The sequence below is a fragment of the Salmo trutta genome, chromosome 16, assembly GCF_901001165.1.
Source record: "Salmo trutta chromosome 16, fSalTru1.1, whole genome shotgun sequence".
In the NCBI taxonomy this organism is placed as follows: domain Eukaryota; kingdom Metazoa; phylum Chordata; class Actinopteri; order Salmoniformes; family Salmonidae; genus Salmo; species Salmo trutta.
In genome coordinates this window covers 15,348,856-15,371,519 of record NC_042972.1, presented here as the reverse complement: position 1 = coordinate 15,371,519, position 22,664 = coordinate 15,348,856, and the positions used below count along the sequence as shown (strand labels likewise).

General features: G+C 42.4%; 1 protein-coding gene and 1 non-coding gene across 8 annotated transcripts in view; both read left to right on the top strand.

Annotated features, from left to right (window-relative positions):
* The window catches only part of LOC115150164 (eukaryotic translation initiation factor 4B), a 41,158-nt gene that overhangs the window by 9,905 nt on the left and 8,589 nt on the right, over nucleotides 1-22,664 (top strand). Inside the window, exons 4-14 of one of the 7 annotated variants that reach the window (XM_029693150.1) lie at nucleotides 2,878-2,994; nucleotides 3,394-3,448; nucleotides 4,313-4,465; nucleotides 4,891-5,088; nucleotides 5,671-5,835; nucleotides 6,146-6,404; nucleotides 7,151-7,254; nucleotides 14,488-14,728; nucleotides 14,906-14,940; nucleotides 16,126-16,255; nucleotides 18,213-18,285. In XM_029693150.1, the coding sequence (XP_029549010.1) occupies nucleotides 2,878-2,994; nucleotides 3,394-3,448; nucleotides 4,313-4,465; nucleotides 4,891-5,088; nucleotides 5,671-5,835; nucleotides 6,146-6,404; nucleotides 7,151-7,254; nucleotides 14,488-14,728; nucleotides 14,906-14,940; nucleotides 16,126-16,255; nucleotides 18,213-18,285 (1,530 nt within the window). Of the gene's footprint in view, nucleotides 1-2,877; nucleotides 2,995-3,393; nucleotides 3,449-4,312; nucleotides 4,466-4,890; nucleotides 5,101-5,670; nucleotides 5,836-6,145; nucleotides 6,405-7,150; nucleotides 7,255-14,487; nucleotides 14,729-14,905; nucleotides 14,941-16,125; nucleotides 16,256-18,212; nucleotides 18,286-22,664 lie in introns of all 7 variants that reach the window. The other 6 variants (XM_029693149.1, XM_029693148.1, XM_029693152.1 and 3 more) reach the window with 6 other exon arrangements.
* On the top strand, nucleotides 4,514-4,694 carry LOC115151231 (small nucleolar RNA SNORA81). The gene has a single exon (XR_003867249.1). It is a non-coding gene; the product is annotated as a small nucleolar RNA SNORA81 (small nucleolar RNA).

Below are 22,664 nucleotides of genomic sequence, written 5' to 3'. Positions count from 1 at the left end.
CAGAAATACTCATCATAAACGTTGACAAAATATATAACAAATATTTAAAGAATTATAGAGATTCTCCCTCTTAATGCAATCGCTGTGTCAGATTTCAAAATAACTTTACGGAGAAAGCACATTGTTCAATGTTCTGAGTACAGAGCTCCGCCATGAATGCATGCTATACAGTTAGCCGTCCAGCCACGGCTTCAACAAAACTCTGAAATATGTTAATATTTTCTTACCTTTGCTGATCTTCGGCGGAATGCACTCGGAAGGACTCCCACTTCCACAAGAAATGTTCATTTGTTTGATAAAGTCCATAATTTATGTCCAAATACCTCCGTTTTGTTGGCGCGTCCAGAACACTATTCCAAAGGCACGAGACGGGGGCGCAAATCAATAGACGAAAAGCTCAAAAGTTCCATTACCGTTTGTAGAAACATGTCAAACGCTGTTTCCAATCAAACCTTAGGGTGTTTTTAACATAAACAATCGATAATATTCCAACCGGACAATGGCGTATTCATTACAGAAGAAAAAAATAAAAAATACTATCCATGTGTGAACGAGCATGAAATAACTACATGACCTCAGACTGTCCACTGCTTGAACCGGCTGTTATTCGGTCAAAATCCACCATAAAAGACTCAAACAACTTTGTAAAGACTGTTGACATCTAGTGGAAGCCTTAGGAAGTGCAAGTGGACCACACGGACACTGTAGTTTCAGTAGAAAATGGTCTGAAAGACTACAATTCTCAGACTTCCCACTTCCTGGTTGGATTTTTCTCAGGTTTTTGCCTGCCGTATGAGTTCTGTTATACTCATCGACATCATTCAAACAGTTTTAGAAATTTCAGTGTTTTCTATCCAAATCTGCTAATAATATGCAAATATTTGACTCTGGGCCCGAGTAGTAGGACGTTTAACCTCTCTAGGGGAGGTGGGACGCAATTGTCCCACACTATTGAACAGCCAGTGACAAATCACAGCGCCAAATTTAAAACCACAAAATGTCATAATTCAAAGTTCTCAAACATAGGACTATTTTACACCATTTTATAGATGCACTTCTCCTGAATCGAACCATGTTGTCCGATTTCCAAAAGGCTTTACAGCGAAAGCAAAACATTAGATTATGTTAGGAGAGTACATAGACACAAATAACCACACAGCCATTTCCAAGCAACTAGCATGCATCACAAATACCCAAACAGCTAAATGCAGCACTAACCTTTGACGATCTTCATCAGATGACACTCCTAGGACATCATGTTACACAATACATGCATTTTTTGTTCGATCAAGTTCATATTTATATCTAGAAACAGCATTTTACATCGGCGCGTGACGTTCAGAAAATATTTTGCCTCCAATATTGTCAGTGAATCAGCGCTACAATTGACAAAAATACTCGTCATAAACATTGATAAAATATTAAACTGTCATTCAAAGATTTATAGATGAATATCTCCTTTATGCAACCGCTGTGACAGATTTCAAAAAAGCTTCACGGGGATAGCACACTTTGCAATAATCTGAGTACTGCGCTCAGAAAAATACACTAGACAATACAGATAGCTGCCATCTTGGAGTCATCTAAAATCATAAATTGCATTAGAAATATTCCCTTACCTTTGATCTTCATCAGAAGACACTTCCAGGAATCCCAGGTCCACAATAACTGTTGTTTTGTTCGATGAAATCCATAATTTATGTCCAAATAGCTCCTTGTTGTTCGCGTGTTCAGTTCAGCTACTCCAAATGTAGGAAGTGCGCCGAAAAGTTAAAAAAAATTAAAAATGTATTTATGTTCGTTCAAACATGTCAAACGTTGTAAAGCATCAATCTTTAGGGCCTTTTGAACGTGAAACATCAGTAATATTCCAACCGGACTGTTCCTGTGTTTTGAAAAATGTTTTGGAACACAGGTCCCTTCTCACATGAACGCGCCAATGAACTGATGGGTCTACAACTTCCCAGCCTTCTTGTTCGGTCTCTGTTCATCATAGACGCCTCAAACAACTTTCTAAAGACTGTTGACATCTAGTGGAAGCCTTAGGAACTGCAAAATGAACCCTAACTCACTGTGTGTTCCATTGGCAATGACTTGAAAGGACTACAAGCACCAGAAATCTCACTTCCTGGTTAGATTCTTCTCAGGTTTTTGCCTGCCATATGAGTTCTGTTATACTCACAGACATCATTCAAACAGTTTTAGAAACTTCAGAGTGTTTTCTATACAAATCTACTAATAATATGCATATTCTAGTTCCTGGGCCTGAGTAGTAGGCCGTTTAATTTGGGTACGTTTTTTATCCGGCTGTGAAAATACTGCCCCCTACCCTAGAGAAGTTAACTGGAACCATCAACCTGGCTTACCTGTTCTTGAAACCACAAGTTGTCTTCTGGGGATTGACATTAACACTTGATGGACACTTGCCCATTAGGCAGGTCGACAGCATTTTTATTTTACTTGTCCAAAGGTTAAGATGACTTGTCTGAAATGTAGCTATTTGCACAAACAAGCGCCATATACTGAACTATCTTCAATGTTAACATGGGAGGCATCAATAATATAGATTTTACTAAAGGAGTTGACTCGTATAAATGTTTAAATGTAAGTACAGTAGGTTAGCCTATATGAAGAGAAGTTGAATGTGGGAGGAGACCTGCCAATGTTCGCAAAGGAGTTTGTAGCTATCCTATTCTCAAGTACATTTTGATTAATCTCATGATACAGTAACTCATTATTGTTATGTCATTGCAATATTTCTCATCTGTTCTGAGACTGTCCATATCAGCGATCACACATCAGTCTAATTTTTGACCTCATACCAGCAAAGTTCTCCATCAGCACACTCTCAATGCTCTGTCTCCCCTCTGTTCTCAGATCAGTGCTGTGCGCTTGCCACGGGAGCCCAGTAACCCAGAGAGGCTGAAGGGCTTTGGCTACGCAGAGTTTGATGATGTGGACTCCCTCCTGAGGGCGCTGACTCTCAATGAGGAGGTAAGGAAAGGGCGCAAGGAATAGCAGCAGGAAGGATCAAAAGGTCTTCACTAGAGTTCCATCCATCAGAACACCGATCAATGCAATGCATGATGACCCACTCACGTAGTTGGGATTCATCCCATAGACATTTTCTATGATTTCAACCCATATCAACATCCATTCAACTTTGGTAATTGACCACAAGGGACAAAAAACAAATGTTGATTTAGTAATAGTACGAGAGCTTTTCATAAATGTGTTAATCAAATGAATTGTTCAAGACCAATATATTGCATTTTAATGTAAATAGTTTCCAGCTATCACACTGGAACAAGCAGGTATGGAAAGAAGATGAGTTGGTTAATTTAGGCCATATTATTGGTGATTTGCTTGTTCCCTGCCCCTTTGTCCTAACAGAACCTGGGAAACCGCAGGATCCGGGTGGATATTGCAGATCAGTCCAACGACAAGGGTGAGTTATACACAAAATCTGAAGAACATGGGCACATCCAGGTACTTTCCCCAGTTGCTGGAGTTGTAGGCAGACTCATGCGCACTGCTGCTCATGCGCCCAGGTGATATTTATTTACAACGTTTTTGACCCTTAGGTATGGATGCCTGATGAAGACCTAAGGGTCGAAACGTTGTAAATAAATATCACCTGGGCGCATGAGCAGCAGTGTGCTGCGTTTTCCTTTCTGTTTTCCATGAGTTATACACAACCCATGATTCTAGCTTTCTACTGTACTATGGGAACAGAATGGCCAAATGTTCTATCACTTGACCTGGGCTTTGTAAGCATCATAGATGTTGGGCACAAACGGTAGTAACACATCAAAACTGTAGGAGCATCTATTTTGTCCGACGTTATGCTGTATTTTTACTCCAAACGTTCCTCGTAGCAAGACGTCATTGACTCGTACGTAAAGTTACAAGCTAAAGCATGCTCTGGAATCTCTGTGGTTTGTGAAGATGTTGCAGAGTCTTTTTGGAGTACATCTACAGGAGTTTAAATTCAGCCTTAGATTTTATGGGGTGGTTTGCTGGGCACAGATTAAGCCTAGTCCTGGGCTATAAAGCTAACTCAATGGAGAATATTGCAAGTGCGTTTAGTCCAGGACAAGGCTTAATCTGTGCCCAGGAAACCCGTCATATGTGTCAGAACAGTTGATGCACATCCCACATTTCTCATAAAATGCCTGGGCAAAAAATACTGAAGTGCTAGAGCAACAAAAAACGTTTTCTAATGTGGTGCAGAAATAAAGCACCTGGGGGCATTTGCAGTGTGTTGGCTTTTCTTTATCTTCTAATTTGATGCCTAACCTCCTATGGCCAGAGGGGAGAGATAATGGCCAGATGGGCGGACGGGACAGGATGGGCCGTATGGGAGACATGGGGGGCCCCGACAAGACAGACAGTGACGACTGGAGGGCCCGGCCCACTGCTGACGCTGATGACGGACCCCCAAAGAGAGAGGAATCCACTTTCGGTGAGAGTCATTTCCTCTAAGCTCAAAGTAGACTCAGCAAGCACACATCCCTTCTTTAAAGCACCCTGCTAAAATTGGGAGGGCGAAGCCTCACGGCTTGGCTCTTGCAAGCATGTAAGCACGGGTACACCAAGGAAGGAGAGAAAAGGCACAGTGTTGCAAACGAGGCTAGGGCGGACCTCTTTCTTAATGTCCAATGTCCTTTGTCTCAAGGCTACGTGCTACACTATTTATCGGAAATGTTAAGCATGCATGGTCATGTTTTAGGCTGTCCATACAGTTCAAGTTCTTATCTTCAACCTTATTACAAGAACTGCATACATTGTGACTTTTTCTTAATATTACTTAGATCTCAACAGGCCGTCACTTGATTTGCATGCCTTTCGTAATTGTATTAACTGACATTTTCTTTCTGTCCCTCTCAGGGTCACGCGACCGCTATGGAGACCGTGACGGGCTGAGACGGGACAACGACCGCGGATTTGGCGGCGACCGGGACCGCGGATTTGGCGGCGACCGGGACCGCGGATTTGGCGGCGACCGGGACCGCGGATTTGGCGGCGACCGGGACGGCGGGAGAGACCGCGGGTTCGGTGGCAGAGACCGCTATGACGACCGGGGAGGTGAGAGCGGAGGTGAAACCACTGCTCAAAACTTAGCGTATCATCGACAATCTAGAATATGCTTCACTTTGTTATCCAGATCCTCCTCTGTCAGAATGTCATCAGTCCATCAAGCCTCCTGTATGATTATGAATGTCAATCCATATGCTCTTTTTTTGCTCTTAGCCTTGCTTAGGACTAATTCTCACATGAAAACCGACTAATGGCACTTCCAGACAGTGCGTTTTTGAAAATCTGAACGTCGTTATGTATGCTCCACTGTACAACATCACAGCTGATAAATCGTGAAAATTTTCTATCGGAATGGTGTTCTCACTTTGCGATTTACAGCTCCCCTGCCGTCGTGACATTGTCTGTCATTTCCACTAGTATTAATAGTTCAGCATTTACACTTTTTCTCAAACTGACACACCATGCTGAGTGGCAAAGTTTAGGTCCTGCAGTTACATTGATCTGACTGCGGCTGCTGGTGCTGAAATCTATTAGTTTCTCAAGTATGGCAGCTGTATTTAAAAAATAAAAGACAATTCTATGAACAGCTTGTAAAGTCTTGGCCATTGTACTCCCTCTACTCTACCACAGCCTTTGGCTCCCGCAGGGACCGGGATGATGGCGGGCGACGTGCCTTTGGCAGTGGCTACCGCCGTGATGATGACGGGGGTGGTGGTGGCCGCTACGGGGAACGGGATCGCTACGGCGGGGACAGAGAGGACCGATATGAGAGGCGCGAGGAGAGAGGAGGTGAGGGTAATTGACCCTCAAATTACGTTCAATATTATTTTGCTTATTCCATTATATTCTGTATGACGTCAACCGCATAACCACATGTCCATCCTCTTACCCCTGCTGACACCATCCTCCTACCCCTGCTGACACCATCCTCCCCTGCCTAGGTCCCCCTTTAATTACTGAGCAGTGTTGTATTATATAATATGAACAGGTCTCCCTTGGTGATGATGCATCCAAGGTTCAAATAAAGATTAAATTAATGCAAAATATGTCATCCCTATAACCTGTATCCACTGTCCCCCCCCCCCCCCCTTCCCTTCACACCCAGGTGGTCCCACACAGAGACCCAAGCTGGTCCTGAAGCCACGCAGCACGCCCAAGGAGGAGGAGCAGGCCCGCAGCGGTGGTGGGGGAGCTGCCCCAGCTGCTCCAGCGACTGCCCCCAGCTCCGGCCGTGCCTCCATCTTCGGAGCAGCCAAGCCAGTGGACACTGCAGCCAAGGAGCGGGAGGTGGAGGAGAAACTCCAGAGGCAGCTGGAAGAGGACAAGTCCAGGGGCTTTGATAGGAAACCCCGCGATAGAGACAGGTGAGGGGTTCAGGGTGTAGCTGGAAAGTGCCAGAGCTGTTCTCTCAAATTTTGTGCACAAATTTGTTTACATCCCTGTTAGTGAGCATTTCTCCTTTGCCAAGATAATCCATCTGCCTGACAGGTGTGGCACATCAAGAAGCTGATTAAACAACATGATCATTACACAGGTGCACCTTGGCCTGTGGACAATAAAAGGCCACTCTAAATTGTGCGGTTTTGTCACTACTCAATGCCACAACTTGAGGGAGCGCGCAATTGGCATGCTGACTGCAGGAATGTCCACCTGAACAGTTGCCAGAGAATTAAATGTTAATTTCTCTACCATAAGCAGCCTCCATTTTAGAGAATTTAGCAGTGCGTCCAATCGGCCTCATAACTGCAGGCCACGTGTAACCATGCCAGCCCAGAATCTCCACATCCGGCTTCTTTACCTGCGGAATCGTCTGACACCAGCCACGCAACCAGCTGATGAAACTGAGGAGTATTTCTGTCTGTAATAAAGCCCTTTTGTGGGGAAAACTTGTTCTGGGTGGTTGGGCCCGGCTCTCCAGGGGGTGGGCCTATGCCCTCCCAAGGCTGCACCCCTGTCCAGTCATGTGAAATCCATAGATTAGGGCCTAATTCACTTATTTCAATTGGCTGATTTCCTTATTTGAATTGTAAAAAATCGTTGAAATTGCTGCATGTTGTATTTTTACGTTTTTGTTGAATATATTTACTCAATCTTTCTCTTCTGTGCTTAGGGACCCAAGTTGGAGGAGTGAGGAGCCACCTTCTGAGCGACCTGCTACACGCTCCCGCACAGGAAGTGAGTCATCACAGACGGGAAGTACATCTGGAGGAAGAGGTGAGGGTGAACCTTATTGATCTTCTGAGTTTTATCCAGTTCTCTTTGTAGTCTCTTTGCTTGTGCTGTGAGCACGCATACATAATCAACTTTTAAATGTCAACCACACTATCCATTGTATTTTCACTGTAGATATGTTTTCTGTCAGCTATCAAATTAGTGGTTCCTTTCAACAGCTGCTCCTTTTCAGCAGTATTTCAAGGAATGCATATCTATGGTGTGATCTGTTTACGTACAGTACCAGTCAAAGGCTTGGGGACACCAACTCATTCAATTGTTTTCTTTTATTTTTGCTATTTTATACATTGCAGAATAATAGTGACATCAAAACTATGAAATAACACATGAAATCATGTACTAACCAAAAAAGTGGTAAACAAATCAATATTAACTTTTGAGATTCTTCAAAGTAGCTACCCTTTGCCTTGACGACAGCTTAGCACACTCTTGGCATTCTCTCAAGCAGCTTCATGAGGTAGTCACCTGGAATGCTTTTCCAACAGTCTTGAAGGAGTTCCCACATATGGTGAGCACTTGTTGGCTGCTTTTCCTTCACTCTGCGGTCCAAATGATCCCAAACCTTCTCAGTTGGGTTGAGGTTGAGTGATTGTGGAGGCCAGGTCATCAGATGCAGCACCATCACTCTCCTTGGTCAAATAGCCCTTATACAGCCTGGAGGTGTGTTTTGGGTCATTGTCCTGTTGAAAAACAAATGATAGTACCACTAAGTGCAAACCAGATGGAATGGGGTATCGCTGCAGAATGCTGTGGTAGCAATGCTGGTTAACCTCTCTAGGGGAGGTGGGACGAAATCGTCCCACACTATTCAACAGCCAGTGACAAATCAGAGTGCCAAATTTAAAACCACAAAATGTCATAATTCAAAGTTCTCAAACATAGGACTATTTTACACCATTTTATAGATACACTTCTCCTGAATCGAACCACGTTGTCCGATTTCCAAAAGGCTTTACAGCTAAAGCAAAACATTAGATTATGTTAGGAGAGTACATGGACACAAATAACCACACAGCCATTTCCAAGCAACTAGCATGCATCACAATTACCAAAAACACAGCTAATGCAGCACTAACCTTTGATCTTCATCAGATGACACTCCTAGGACATTGTTATACAATACATGCATGTTTTGTTCAATCAAGTTCATATTTATATAAAAAACCAGCTTTTTACATTAGCATGTGATGTTCAGAACTAGCATACCCACCGCAAACTTGCGGTGAATTTACTAAATTACTCACGATAAACGTTGACAAAATACATAACTATTTTAAGAATTATAGATACAGAACTCCTTTATGCAATCGCTATGTCTGATTTTAAACTAGCTTTTCGGCGAAAGCACATTTTTGCAATATTCTGAGTACATATCACGGCTAGCTAATTTGCTAACCATCACTGCTAGCTAACACCCACCAAATTTGGGACAACCTAAACTCAGAATTACTATTAGAAAAATTGGATTACCTTTGCTGTTCTTTGTCAGAATGCACTCCCAGGACTTCTACTTCAACAACAAATGTTGTTTTGGTTCCAAATAATCCATAGTTATATCCAAATACCGCTGTTTTGTTCGTGCGTTCACGTCACTATCCGAAGGGTAACGCGCGAGTGCATTTCGTGACAAAAAAAATCAAAATATTCCATTACCGTACTTAGAAGCATGTCAAACGCTGTTTAAAATACATTTTTATGCTATTTTTCTCATAAAATAGCGATAATATTCCAACCGGCAACGTTGTATTCATTCAAAGACTGAAAGAAAAAAATGGAGAAGTCTCGTGAATGCGCATCTCCAGTCTCACTGTCCCCAGGCTGACCACTTACAAACTCTGCTGCTGTACTTTGCCCAGAGACAGCAGACACCCCATTCCACTTTCTGGCGGCTTTAGAGAGCCAATGGAAGCCTTAAAGTGTCACGTTACAGCACAGATGCTGTAATGTCGATAGAGATGCAACAGAAGGACAACAAATTGTCAGACAGGGCACTTCCTGTATGAAATCTTCTCAGGTTTTGGCCTGCCATATGAGTTCTGTTATACTCACAGACACCATTCAAACCGTTTTAGAAACTTTAGTGTTTTCTATCCAAATCTACTAATTATATGCATATTCTCGATTAAATCGGGTACGTTTTTTATCCGGCCGTGAAAATACTGCCCCCTATACCACAACAGGTTGACTGCCTTGAATTCTAAATAAACAACAGTGTCACCAGCAAAGCACCATCACACCACCACCTCCATGCTTCGCGGTGTGAACCACACATGCGACGATCACCTTCTCTGCGTCTCACAAAGGCATTGTGGTTGGAACCAAACATCTCAAATTTGGACTCATCAGACCAAAGGACAGAGATCCACTGGTCTTATGTACATTGCTCATGTTTCTTGGCCCAAGCAAGTCTCTTCTTATTGGTGTCCTTCAGTAGTGGTTTCTTTTCAGCAATTTGACCATGAACACCTGATTCACACAGTCTCCTCTGAACAGTTGACTTTGAGATTAGGGGTGCATGATATCTCGGTAAACATATTAGCTATAAATGCCAACATCAGTATCGGCCCGATGTCTAGTTTAACAACGATTATGCAAAACGGATGTCATAGCTGACGTGCATACCTATAAAACGTAGGTACATGACGTAATGACACTAAGTAGGTGCTATTTTTCAGATGTTGCCCCACCTGGAGTTGCACAGTATTGTTGAAACGCTTATCCATTAGCTACTTGCTAAGGGCGTCACTGATATTAGCTTCACGACTAACATTTGGCCCAGCGACGTCAGCCCCATGAGCATACTGAGTCTGGCAGCACAGTGGGTCGATGAGGATTTCGTACTGAGGAAAGCCGTATTGCATGCTCAAAGATGTGCTGGTTCTCATACGGCTGCTGCCTTTTCAATGGCATTTGAGAACATGTTTCAAACTTGGAAAATCCCCAAGAATAAAGTACACGTTGTGGTATGTGATAATGCACGTAACATGACAAAGGCTTTGGAAGAATGCGGAGTCTCCAGTTTGCCATGCATGGCACACGCTGCAACTGGCTGTAAACGAATGTTTTGGCCCAACGCGGCACATCTGACACAGTGGCAACAGGTAGGAAGATAGTGGGTCATTTTAAACACTCACAGCTAGCATACAGCTGCCTGCAAGCAATACTGGAGCATCTTGGAGTGAAAACTAATAGGCTTAAGCAAGATGTTTCTACCAGATGGAACAGTACTTTTTACATGATGGAGAGCCTGCTGGAATATAAAGTGCTTGGCGTGTACGCAGATGGAGTTATCTGCAACAATCAGTACAAACCAGTGGACTCTCATTGAAAACATGAACACACTCCTAGCTCCATTCGAACAACTGACTCGAGAAATAAGCTCATCAACTGTGTCTGAAGCAGACGTGATACCTTCTGTCATGGCGCTGAAGTGTCTGATCAATAAAACTGCCGACACAGACCGTAGGGTTAACTTGCAAAAGTACTCTACTAGAGGCTGTGAACAAGCGATTTGATGACATTCTCTCTGACTCTCTGTGTTGCCACCATGCTAGGTACAAGGACCGCTACTTTGATGCAGACATTAAATCTGGTTTACGTGAAAACTTACACAGCTGGACAAGATGGAAACGGACACAGTGATGGTGCGCACTGAGGACCCACGACAGAAGAGGCCACAGACAGCTTCACTGGTTGCCATGTTTGAAATCCTGGTTGAGAATGAAACGACTGAACAAATTAACTTCTTATGGCTCAAATCCCGTTAACGTGATCGATTTGACATCATCCGGTGAAATGGCAGAGCGCCAAATTCAAATGAAATTACTATAAATATTAAACTTTCATGAAAAAACACATGCAACCAAATTTATAGCTACACTTGTTAATCCTGCCAACGTGTCAGATTTCAAAAAGGCTTTACGGCGAAAGCAAGCCATGCGATTATCTGAGGATAGCACCCCACCAAACAAACACACAATCATAATTCAACCCGCCAGGCGTGACACAAAACTCAGAAATAAAGCTATAATTCATGCCTTTGACGAGCTTGTTGGCACTCCAATTTGTCCCATAAACATCACAAATGGTCCCTTTGTTCGATTTATTCTGTCGTTATATATCCAAAATGTCCATTTATTTGGCACGTTTGATCCAGAAGAACACCGGTTCCAACTTGTGCAACATGACTACAAAATATCTCATAAGTTACCTGTTATCTTTGTCCAAACATTTCAAACAACTTTCCTAATACAACTTTAGGTATTTTTTAACGTAAATAATCGATAACATTTAAGATGGGATAAACTGTGTTCAATACCGGCGGAAAACAAAGTCACGCGCCTCAACCACAACAGTACACTTCACTCGACCCTCGTTCTGAACAGGGCTACTTCTTTGTTACACAAAGGAAAAACAACCCATTTCTAAAGACTGTTGACATCCAGTGGAAGCGATAGGAACTGCAAGCAACTGCCTTAGACTTCTAGATTCCCATTGAAAACCCATTGAAAAGAGTGACCTCAAAAAATAAATCCTGGATGGTTTGTCCTCTGGGTTTCGCCTGCCAAATAAGTTCTGTTATACTCAGACATCATTCAAACAATTTTAGAAACTTCAGTGTTTTCTATCCAAATCTACTAATAATGTGCATATCCTAGCTTCTGTGCCTGAGTAGCGGGCAGTTTACTTTAAGCACACTTTTCATCTGGATGTGAAAATACCGCCCCCTAGCCTAGAGAAGTTAACAAAACCGCACAGCAAGTGAAAGAAATAGGTTTTGATTGTTTTACTGGTAATGGGGACATACGTAAATGGCAACTTTTTGGTCAGTGTGTTTCAACTATTTAACTGTACTAGAATGCTTAAGTTCTTTGGGCTATTTGGGACGCTAGCGTGCCACCCGTGGCGCACCCTATCAACAGCAGGTGCATTTCAAGAGCGGCAAATTTGAAACCAAATAAATGTCAAAATTCAAGTTTTTCAAACATACAACTATCTGACACCCTTTGAAAGATAAACATCTCCTTAATCTAACCACGTTTTCCGATTTCAAAAAGGTTTTACGGCGAAAGCATAAAGTTAGGTTATGTTAGGAGAGTACATTGACAATAGCTGTGTGTATTGTATTGTCAATTCAAAGACGGGCGTCACCAAAACCATAAAATCAGCTAAAATTATGCACTAACCTTTTACAATCTCCATCAGATGACACTCCTAGGACATTATGTTAGACAATGCATGCATTTTTAGTTCTATCAAGTTCATATTTATATCTAAAAACAGCGTTTTACTATGACGTTGATGTTCAGGAAATCGTTTCCCTCCAATACCGGCAGTCAAGTCATCACAACAAAATAATTAATTAATATTAGAAAACATTGGTAAAATATTATATTGTCATTCAAAGAATTATAGATTTACATCTCTTGAACGCAATCGACTTGCCAGATTTAAAAAATAACCTTACTGGGAAATCAAACTTTGCAATAATCTGAGCACTGCGCCCAGAAAAATACGCTTTGCGATACAGACTAACCGCCATGTTGGAGAGATCTAAAATCGAAAATACTATGTAAATAATCCATTACCTTTGATTCTCTTCATCAGATGTCACTTCCAGGAATCCCAGGTCCATAAAGAATGTAGTTTTATTCAAAAAAGCTCATCATTTATGTCCAAAAAGCTCCGTGTTGTTAGCACATGATCTAAGCCAGCCGGACTTCACTTCACGAACGGGAAAAATATATTTACGTTCGTTCAAACATGTCAAACGTTGTATCGCATAAATCATTAGGGCCTTTTTTTAACCAGAACATGAATAAAATTCAAGGCGGACGATTGGGTTCTCTTTTAAAACATTTCGGAATGAGAATACCCAACATGAACTCGCGCGCCAGGTGTCTAATGGGCCATCACCGTTCCATGGCTCTTGTTCGGTCAGATCTCAGAGTAGAAGACTCAAAACACTTTGTAAAGGCTGGTGACATCTTGTGGAAGCAATAGGAAGTGCCAAAACATTCCTCAGCCCCTTTGTTTTTCAATGGCATAGGCTTAAAGTCAATTCAACACATCAGGTATCCACTTCCTGTCAGAATCTGTCTCAGGGTTTTGCCTGCCAAATGAGTTCTGCTATACTCACAGACACCATTCAAACAGTTTTAGAAACTTTAGGGTGTTTTCTATCCAAACCTGAACAATAATATGCATATTCTAGCTTCTGAGTTGGTGTAGGAGGCAGTTAAAAATGGGCACATATTTTTTCCAAAATTCTCAATGCTGCCCCCTAGCCCGTAGAGGTTAAGGCTGCTAACTTTATGTATCAGTTTTTTTGGCAAGGAAAATATCACTCTGCCAAAAATGTCATTTCGGTGCATCCCTAGTTGAGATGTCTTACATTTATTTGGGCTGCAATCTGAGTTGCTGTTAATTGCTGATTTGAGGCTGGTAACGAATGGACCTATCCTCTGCAGCAGAGGTAACTCTGGGTCTTTTCCTTTGGGAGCCAGTTTTCCTCATGAGCCAGTTTCATCATAGTGCTTGATGGTTTTTGTGACTGCACATGAAGAAACTTTCAAAGTCCGTATTGACTGACATTCATGTCTTACAGTAATGATGGACTGTCATTTCTCTTTGCTTATTTGAGCTGTTCTTGCCAAAATATAGGGTTTTCTGTATACCACCCCTACCTTGTCACAACACAACTGATTGGCTCAAACGCATTAAGAATTAAAGAAATTCCAAAATGTACTTTTAACAAGGCATACCTGTTAATTGAAATGCATTCCAGGTGACTACCTCATGAAGCTGGTTGAGAGAACGCTGAGTGTGCAAAGCTGTCATCAAGGCAAAGGGTGGCTACTTTGAATAATCTCATATAAATATATTTTGATTTTAGCACGTTTTTGGTTACTATATGATTCCATATGTGTTATTTCATAGTTTTGATGTCTTCACTATTCTACAATGTAGAAAATAGTAAAAATAAAGAGAAACCCTTGAATGAGTACTTCCGACTGTTACTATGTGTATGCCTTCCTTTCCTCTTCGTCTGCACCAAACTAAAAAAGACGGCATGGGTGAATATAATGTGTATTCCTTTTTTGCGATTTTGTTTTCAATACAAGTTAAAGGAGAGGAGCAGAGGTAGCCCCTTTTACACCCAAGACAACCCAAACAGTCAGTTTTAATACTGACATCTCGCCCTCTTTTGTCCAGTCTCGCGGCGCAGAGAGAGCGAGCGATCGGTTGAGAATGAAGTATTCAGTGGTAAGGAGGATGACCCTCCCTCTCCCGGAGCTCGCCCTACTTCCGCCAACTCTTCCACATCTTCCTCCAAGGAGCCCCTCAAGGTGATGCCCGCACCACCACCCAAGGAGAATGCCTGGGCCAAGCGCCCTGCGGTGAGCGCAGGGTCCACCCCTGTCTCCCCCAGTGACGCGGCATGTCCCAAACTGAGGTTAGAACACGTTCTTATACGTCTTGGATATTGTATAGCATCTGTGGATAACGGTGTGGCCAATTTGTCACATCATTACCAAAAGCCTGTATTGTAGTGACTGAGGGGGAAAAAATGCTTGGACTTTTTGCTTTTCAAGCGAGTTAGCTAAAGGTCTGAATGTCCGGTCTCTTTCAGCTCAAGTTCTGCAGATGAAAGAGGATCTGGAAGGGGTAAGGTACTCGGACTGCAAAGAACTTGTGCTTGTGTGTTTTTGTTAGTGGTTCATTCCAAATAAGCTGTAATGGAGACTTTGTCCTAATCTAATCCCAGAGTGGACCAACTAGGCCTTTCGGTCCTACTCTCAGATTAAGAGATTTTGCTCTGAAGTCAAGCGTGAGTGTTACTGACACTTTGGGGTTTTATTCACCCCCTCGCTCTTGAATGACTGCTGGATTGTGATATCTAACATCACATTCTAAAAGGAAATGATTGATTGTTTCCACTTTCTCTGGGTTTGGTGATTTAGCTAAAGCAGGGGAGATTGGGTGGATTGGGACGAGGCCACAACTTGACTAACATGGATCAAAATAGTGTAGCACTGCCCAATTATGGTCCTGGAAAGTCTCTCCTGTTGGTTCTCTTGCCTGTTTCATTGGCTAGCTATCTCAGGACTCCATATTGCAACTGTAAAGCATTGGTCTGAAGGGTTGGCAATATGGAAGGTCCCAACTACCTTGCCCTCCAGTACTTCACAAAATTATTTCAAACTGATTGTGATGGGACATCAGAAGCAACTTTGAAGTATTGGAATCCAACTCTAATTTACTGAATTATCAGTTGGTATAAAACCCAGGAGAGAGGAGGCAGCAGGATCCAAACTGGGCAGCTCTGGTGTAAAGTTAGTGGGGAACCCTTGATCCTGTATGGGTGCAGTGTCTGATTCTTTCCCAGGGTTGTGTTCTGTAGGCACCAAACACCTCATGTTCAACCTTCAACACCCATTCCCATAAAACGTTTTTAAAGTTCTCGTTTGTGCCTCCTGAACATGACCCTGATGTTGTCAAGATCTTGACAGATTTTGCCATTAATATGTGGTTAGCTCCTGGGAAATGAGGTAAGATTATACATTTTTTAATGTATATGGTTTATAAATCAGGTGAAGGTTGTCAGTCAGTAAAAGCAGCAGACCCTGCGGCCATTAAGGAAAATGGGTTCCCTAGGCCTGGGTTGTATTCAAGATCACAGAAGTTAGAAGTGTGAACCTCCCATTTGACAATACATGTTTTGCTTAACTGCAAATGTTACGATCTTGAATGCAACCCTGGGCCAGAGGCGGTGTGGAATGCAGCCTTAAGTGGAGTTCCAGCCACCCAAACCCCTCCCTCCATCCTCACTGTTTGGGCTCTCCCTTCCAGACGAGAATAAAGTGGACGGTGTGCGTCGGGACCGGGGCCCCCCACGGGGGAGAGGGGGGGCTGCGGGGCCTGGAGCAGGGCGGGGCCGAGGAGAAGGGGCCAACAGAGATCGACGAAGGGAGGAAGACAGGTCAGCCAAAAATGAGCGGCATTAGTGGAACAGGCAGGGAGGGTATTGCAGCCAGGGCACCTCTAAAGGCTGGTTTATGGTCGGTACGTCAACTGTTAAAAATGTAGAAAGTTAAAAGCAATGCAATTGCCACTATTGTTATTAGGTTAAATGCTTGCTAGCCTAGTGGAAGTGCCTTCACTAGGGCCCAATACTCTCCTCAGTGAGGATATTACGGATGCAAGCTGTAATTTCTCAACTCTTGGCTCTCCCAAACGTGACGGCACAGCATTAGGACTCGCTTACCTCCACTACAGAAGCACAAAATGATAATTTGGAGGATTTGAACATCATGTCACAAATGTTGACTGTATTATGTAAATATTGACCCAAAAAATTGATGCGACTACAGAACAGGGGTCTCTTACAGTAGCTCGCAGCCCACCTAATGAGTAGCTTGCCAAACAATTTTGAAAGTACATGCAATTTTCACGTGTTCCACCGCAAACTTTCATTAGCAAATCTCACAAGTGTCAGACACCCCAAGCTCCCAACTAGCCAAAACTAATACTATCTGCCAATTAATTTCCAGCAATATTGCCCCTGTTTGTGTGGTGCACACGTTTGTCTGTCACTCTGATGTGATAACTGCCTTGTGGGTTGACACATACTTTCCCCAAAACTTTCTCAATTAAATGTTAGTAAGTACATTTATCTATTTATTTGCAAACGTTATGACATGAGCAGCAGCAGAACAAAACCATCGCTAGACCGGTAAATTAGATGGCACATTACTCAGTCGCTAGATGTGCAATTAAAGGGGAATTGAACAAAAGAAAAATACAAAATCCGAGCTACATTTAAAAAAAAAAAAAATCTGATGTGATTAAAGCATGGACATGTACTCTGAACATCCAATTTTGTTGTTTCTCTATGAACAACAAATTGAGTGGAAATCCCCCCCAAAAATTGAAAACCAGAATTTGATCAAACTTAATTTGAGAATATTAAACAATTTAGGGGAAAATCACATTTTATTGGGCCCCCCTTAGAGTTGGTTAAAACAAACATTGTTTTACCAAGTATATTAGCAGACCTTAGTGTGCTACTTTCTCTTGTACACTAAGGACCTGGGGAGGAGTTGCAGGTGAGTTACAGGGGAGAGGAGAATGTGCATCTTTGAAAGCTACTGTGTGACTTTTTTTTAAGTAGTTCTCATTCATGCTAGAAAAGGTTGGCGACCCCTGGCATAGAATTATTACCTGCTCCCAAAGGTTGTAGTTCCTTGTTATGATAACTGTAATAACTCAACTGATTAGTTTTAGGGAATAAAATAACTGTTTAGCTAGCTAATTCCATGACCCAAAATATCCCTGGTTAAAATACTGGCTGATATTTGCCTTAAAAAAAACAATTTGTGTCTTGCAGGCATGACTAGATGTGGGTGTTTCTTGCATATGTCATCACACATTACATTTTCTTTTCGCAATAGTTCCTCTTTAAACTGGATGGAAGTGGTTTAGGTTGTGTATATAACCATGTTTTTTTCACACCGATGTTAGGCAGTGATCCTCGATTCCTTTCCCTAACATAACAAAAAAAAATTATCAAGCCCCATACAATCACACCTGATCACACCTCAAACCCCATACAATCACACAACTTGATCATTAGTTGAGTAGGCAAGCTTGTGTGGGGGTATAACAGAAATGTGTCATGTTTGGGGTAGCATACTTGAAGACCGGAGTAAACACTCCTATTGATGACTAACTGTTAACCAGCCTTTAGAGGTTATACGAGAGATTGTGAGGGTGTGAATACTATTAGTCTTCTAATCCACAGTTATGAGTGGATTATATTGGATCAATTTGACTGGGAATGATTTGGTGTTGAACGGTGTGCTAGTGCACTCACAGGCTCTGACCCTCAAGACTTAGCTGGACAGTGAAGTTTAACTTAGTGTTTATTCTGATTGTAGAAAGGATAACAGAAGAGACCGGGACTCAAGACCAGCACCAGAGCCAAAGAAATACGAAGAGTCCCCAACTCCCGTGAGTCCTGGTGTCACATCAAGTGCTCTTGACCCACCCCATAGTGGATTTGGATTTTCCTCAAACTCCCACACACTGTCGTTAAGTTTTCAAAACCTGAAACTCCCCCTGAACAATCTGGTCTTTCACTGAACCTGTCCCCCAAACTGTCTTCAGTCTTTTACCCCATAATCTTGTCACATTGGCTTCAATGTTATACTGAAACTGCCCATGGTACCATCCTTTTAGAGTATCCCTCAATGTCGGCAGCTTTTTCCTCAGTCTTTGTTTGTTCTGTCTTTTTGGATTTTATTTCAAAATTCACACCAGGGAAAAACATGGGTCCCGCTTAATGAAAAGTTTACTGATATTTATATAAATAGTTATCCATACATATTATTGTGGGGGCGATAGGCATTGGTTAAAGCTCAATGTTATTGAAATCTCCCAACCATCATATCTAAGCCAATCATCTTGATTGGCGATACACAACACACTCCCTGCCTCTCGTCCTGAGCCGTTCCAGCCTTTACCGAGAACCACATACTGGATGACTTTAACAGGGTAATTAGCAATTGACTGAGTATTTTCTGTGCATACCTAGCTCAAATTCTAGACATCGGATAAAAATGAGGTTATAGCGTCCATAACAATTGGGATTGACTGTTAGTAGGTGAAACAGTTTGTTAAATTTCTAATTTCTCTCATGCTCATTTCTGTCCATTTAAGAACCAATTATGTGCTACCCTTTTTTTCTCTACCATAAGCCGCCACAATGTCATTTTAGAGAATTTGGCAGTTTGTCCAAATGGCCTCACAATCACAGACCATGTGTATGGCGTTGTGTGGGTTAGCGGTTTGCTGACGTCAACATTGTGAACGGAGTGCTCTGTGGTTATGGTATGGGCAGACATAAACGAAGGACAACAAACACAATGGCAATTTGAATGCAGAGATACCGTGACGAGATCCACAATTCCTGGAAGCTAAAAATGTTCGTTCTTCCATAGCTTGCATACTCACCAGGCATGTCACCCATTGAGCATGTTTGGGCTGCTCTGGGATTAACGTGCACAACAACGTATTCCAGTTTCCACCAATATCCATAAACTTCCCACAGCCATTGAAGAGGAGTGGGACAACATTCCACAGGCCAAAATCAACAGCCTGATCAACTCCGTGTGAAGGAGATGTCACACCAGATACTGATTGGTTTTCTGATCAATGCCCCTACCTTTTTCATTTAAGGTACTGTATCTGTGACAAACGGATGCATATCTGTATTCCCAATCATGTGAAATCTATAGATTAGGTCCTAATGCATTAATTTGAATTGACTGATTTCCTTATGAACTAACTCAGTAAAATCTTTAAAATTGTTGCATGTTTGGTTTTTATATTTTTGTTCAGTGCCTTTGCGAAGTATTCAGAACCCTTGAGTTTTTCTACATTTTGTTAAGTTATTCTAAAATTGATTACATTGTTTTTTTCCCCTCATAAATCTACACAGAATACCCCATAATGACAAAGCAAAAACAGGCTTTAAGAAATGTTTGCTCATATTTAATTTTGTATAAGTATTCGGGCTCTTTACTCAGTACTTTGTTGAAGCACCTTTGACAGCGACTACAGCCTCGAGTCTTCTTGGGTATGACGCTACAAGCTTTGCACAATTGTATTTGGGAGTTTCTTGCATTCTTCTCTGCAGATCCTCTCAAGCTCTGTTGGGTGGATGGGGAGCATTGCTGCACAGATATTTTCAGGTCTCCAGAGATGTTCCTTTGGGTTCAAGTCCAAGCTCTGGCTGGGCCTCAAGGACATTCAGAGACTTGTCCCGAAGCTACACTTGCGTTGTTTTGGCTGTGTGCTTAGTGCCTTGCAAAAGTATTCATCCCCCTTGGCGGTTTTCATATTTTGTTGCATTACAACCTGTAATTGAAATTGATTTTTATTTGGATTATATGTAATGGACATACACAACACAGTCCAAGTTGGGGAGAAGAATGAAAAAGTGGTGCGTGCTTATGTATTCACCCCCTTTGCTATGAAGCCCCTAAATAAGATCTGGTGCAACCAATTTACCTTCAGAAGTCACACAGTTAGATTGCACACAGGTGGACTTTATTTAAGTGTCACATGATCTCAGTATATGTATGTATGTATGTATCTATGTATGTTCTGAAAGGCCCCAGGGTTTGCAACACCAAGGAGCTTTCCAAATAGGTCAGGGACAAAGTTGCGGAGAAGTACAGATCGGGGTTGGGTTATAAAAAATATCAAAAACTTTGAACATCCCACGGAGCCACCAAAATCCATTATTAAAAATTGGAAAAACATGTCACCACAACCCTGCCAAGAGAAGGCTGCCCACCAAAACTCACGGACCAGGCAAGGAGGTCATTAATCAGAGGCAACAAAGTTAACCCTGAAGGAGCTGCAAAGCTTCACAGCAGAGATTGGAGTTTCTGTCCTTAGGACCACTTTAAGCCATACACTCCACAGAGCTGGCCTTTACGGAAGAGTTGCCTGGAAAAAAAGCCATTGCTTAAATATAAAAATAAGCGAACACGTTTTGCCAAAAGGCATGCGGGAGACTCCCCAAACATATGGAAGAAGGTACTCTGGTCAGATGAGACTAAAATTTAGCCATCAAGGAAAACGCTATGTCTGGCGCAAACCCAACACCTCATCACCCCTGAGAACATCATCCCCACAGTGAAGCATGGTGGCAGCATCATGCTGTGGGGATGTTTTTCATTGGCAGGGACTGGGAAACTGGTCAGAAATGAAGGAATGATGGATAGCGCTAAATACAGGGAAATTCCTGATGGAAACCTGTTTCAGTCTTCCAGAGATTTGAGACTGGGACGGAGGTTCACCTTCCAGCAGGACAATGACCATAAGCATACTGCTAAAGCAACACTCGAGTGGTTTAAGGGAAAACATTTAAACGTCTTGGAATGGCCTAGTCAAAGTCCAGACCTCAATCCAATTGAGAATCTGTGGTATGACTTAAAGATTGCTGTACACCAGCGGAACCCATCGAACTTGAAGGAGCTGGAGCAGTTTTGCCTTGAAGAATGGGCAAAAATCCCAGTGGCTACATGTGCCAAGCTTAGATACATACCCCAAGAGACTTGCAGCTGTAATTGCTGCAAAAGGTGGCTCTACAAAGTATTGACTTTGTAGAGCCACCTTTTGGGGGGTTGAATATTTATGCACACAAGTTTTCAGTTTTTTTTTTTGGTCTTATTTCTTGTTTGTCTCACAATAGACAATATTTAGCATCTTCAAAGTGGTAGGCATGTTGTGTAAATGAAATGATACCATCCCCCCCAAAAAAAAATGCATTGTAATTCTGGTTGTAATGCAACCAAACAGGAAAAATGCCAAGCGGGGTGAATACTTTCGCAAGCCACTGTAGGGTCGTTGTCCGGTTGGAAGGTGAACCTTCACCCCGGTCTGAGGTCTGGAGCAGATTTTCATGACGGATCTCTGTATTTTTCTCTGTTTATCTTTGCCTCGGTCCTGGCTTGTCTCCTAATCCCTGCCGCTGAAAAATATCCCCACAGCATGATGCTGCCACCACCATGCTTCACTGTAGGGATGGTGCCAGGTTTCCTCCAGATTTGATGCTTGACATTCAGGCCAGAGTTCAATCTTGGTTTCATCAGACCAGAGAATCTGTTTCTCATTGTCAGAAAGTATTTAGATGCTTTTTGGCAAACTCCAAGCAGGCTGTCGTGCCTTTTACTGAGTGGCTTCCGTCTGGCCACTCTACCAGAAATGCCTGATTTTAATGGAGTGCTGCGGAGATGGTTGTCCTTCTGGAAGGTTCTCCCATCTCCACAGAGGAACTCTAGAGCTCTGTCAGAATGACCATCGGGTTCTTGGTCACCTCCCTGACCAAGGCCCTTGTTCCCTGATTTGCTCAGTTTGGCAAAGCAGCCAGCTCTAGGAAGAGTCTTGGTGGTTCCAACCTATTTATGAATGGAGACCATTGTGTTATTGGACCTTCAATGCTGCAGAGATGTTTTGGTACCCTTCCCCAGATCTGTGCCTCAACACAATCCTGTCTCGGAGTTCTACGGACAATTCCATCGAACTCATGGCTTGGTTTTTGCTCTGACATGCACTGTCAACTGTGGGACCTTTATATAGACAGGTGTGTGCCTTTCCAAATTCATGTCCAATCAATTGAAATGACCACAGGTGGACTCCAATCAAGTTGTGGAACCATCTCAAGGACGATAAATGGAAACAGGATGCACCTGAACTCAATTTCGAGTCTCATAGCGCACGGTCTGAATACTAATTTTAGGTATTTTTGTTTTTTTATTAATTTGGCAAAATTACTAAATCTGTTCACTTTGTCATAATGGAGTATTGTGTGTAGATTG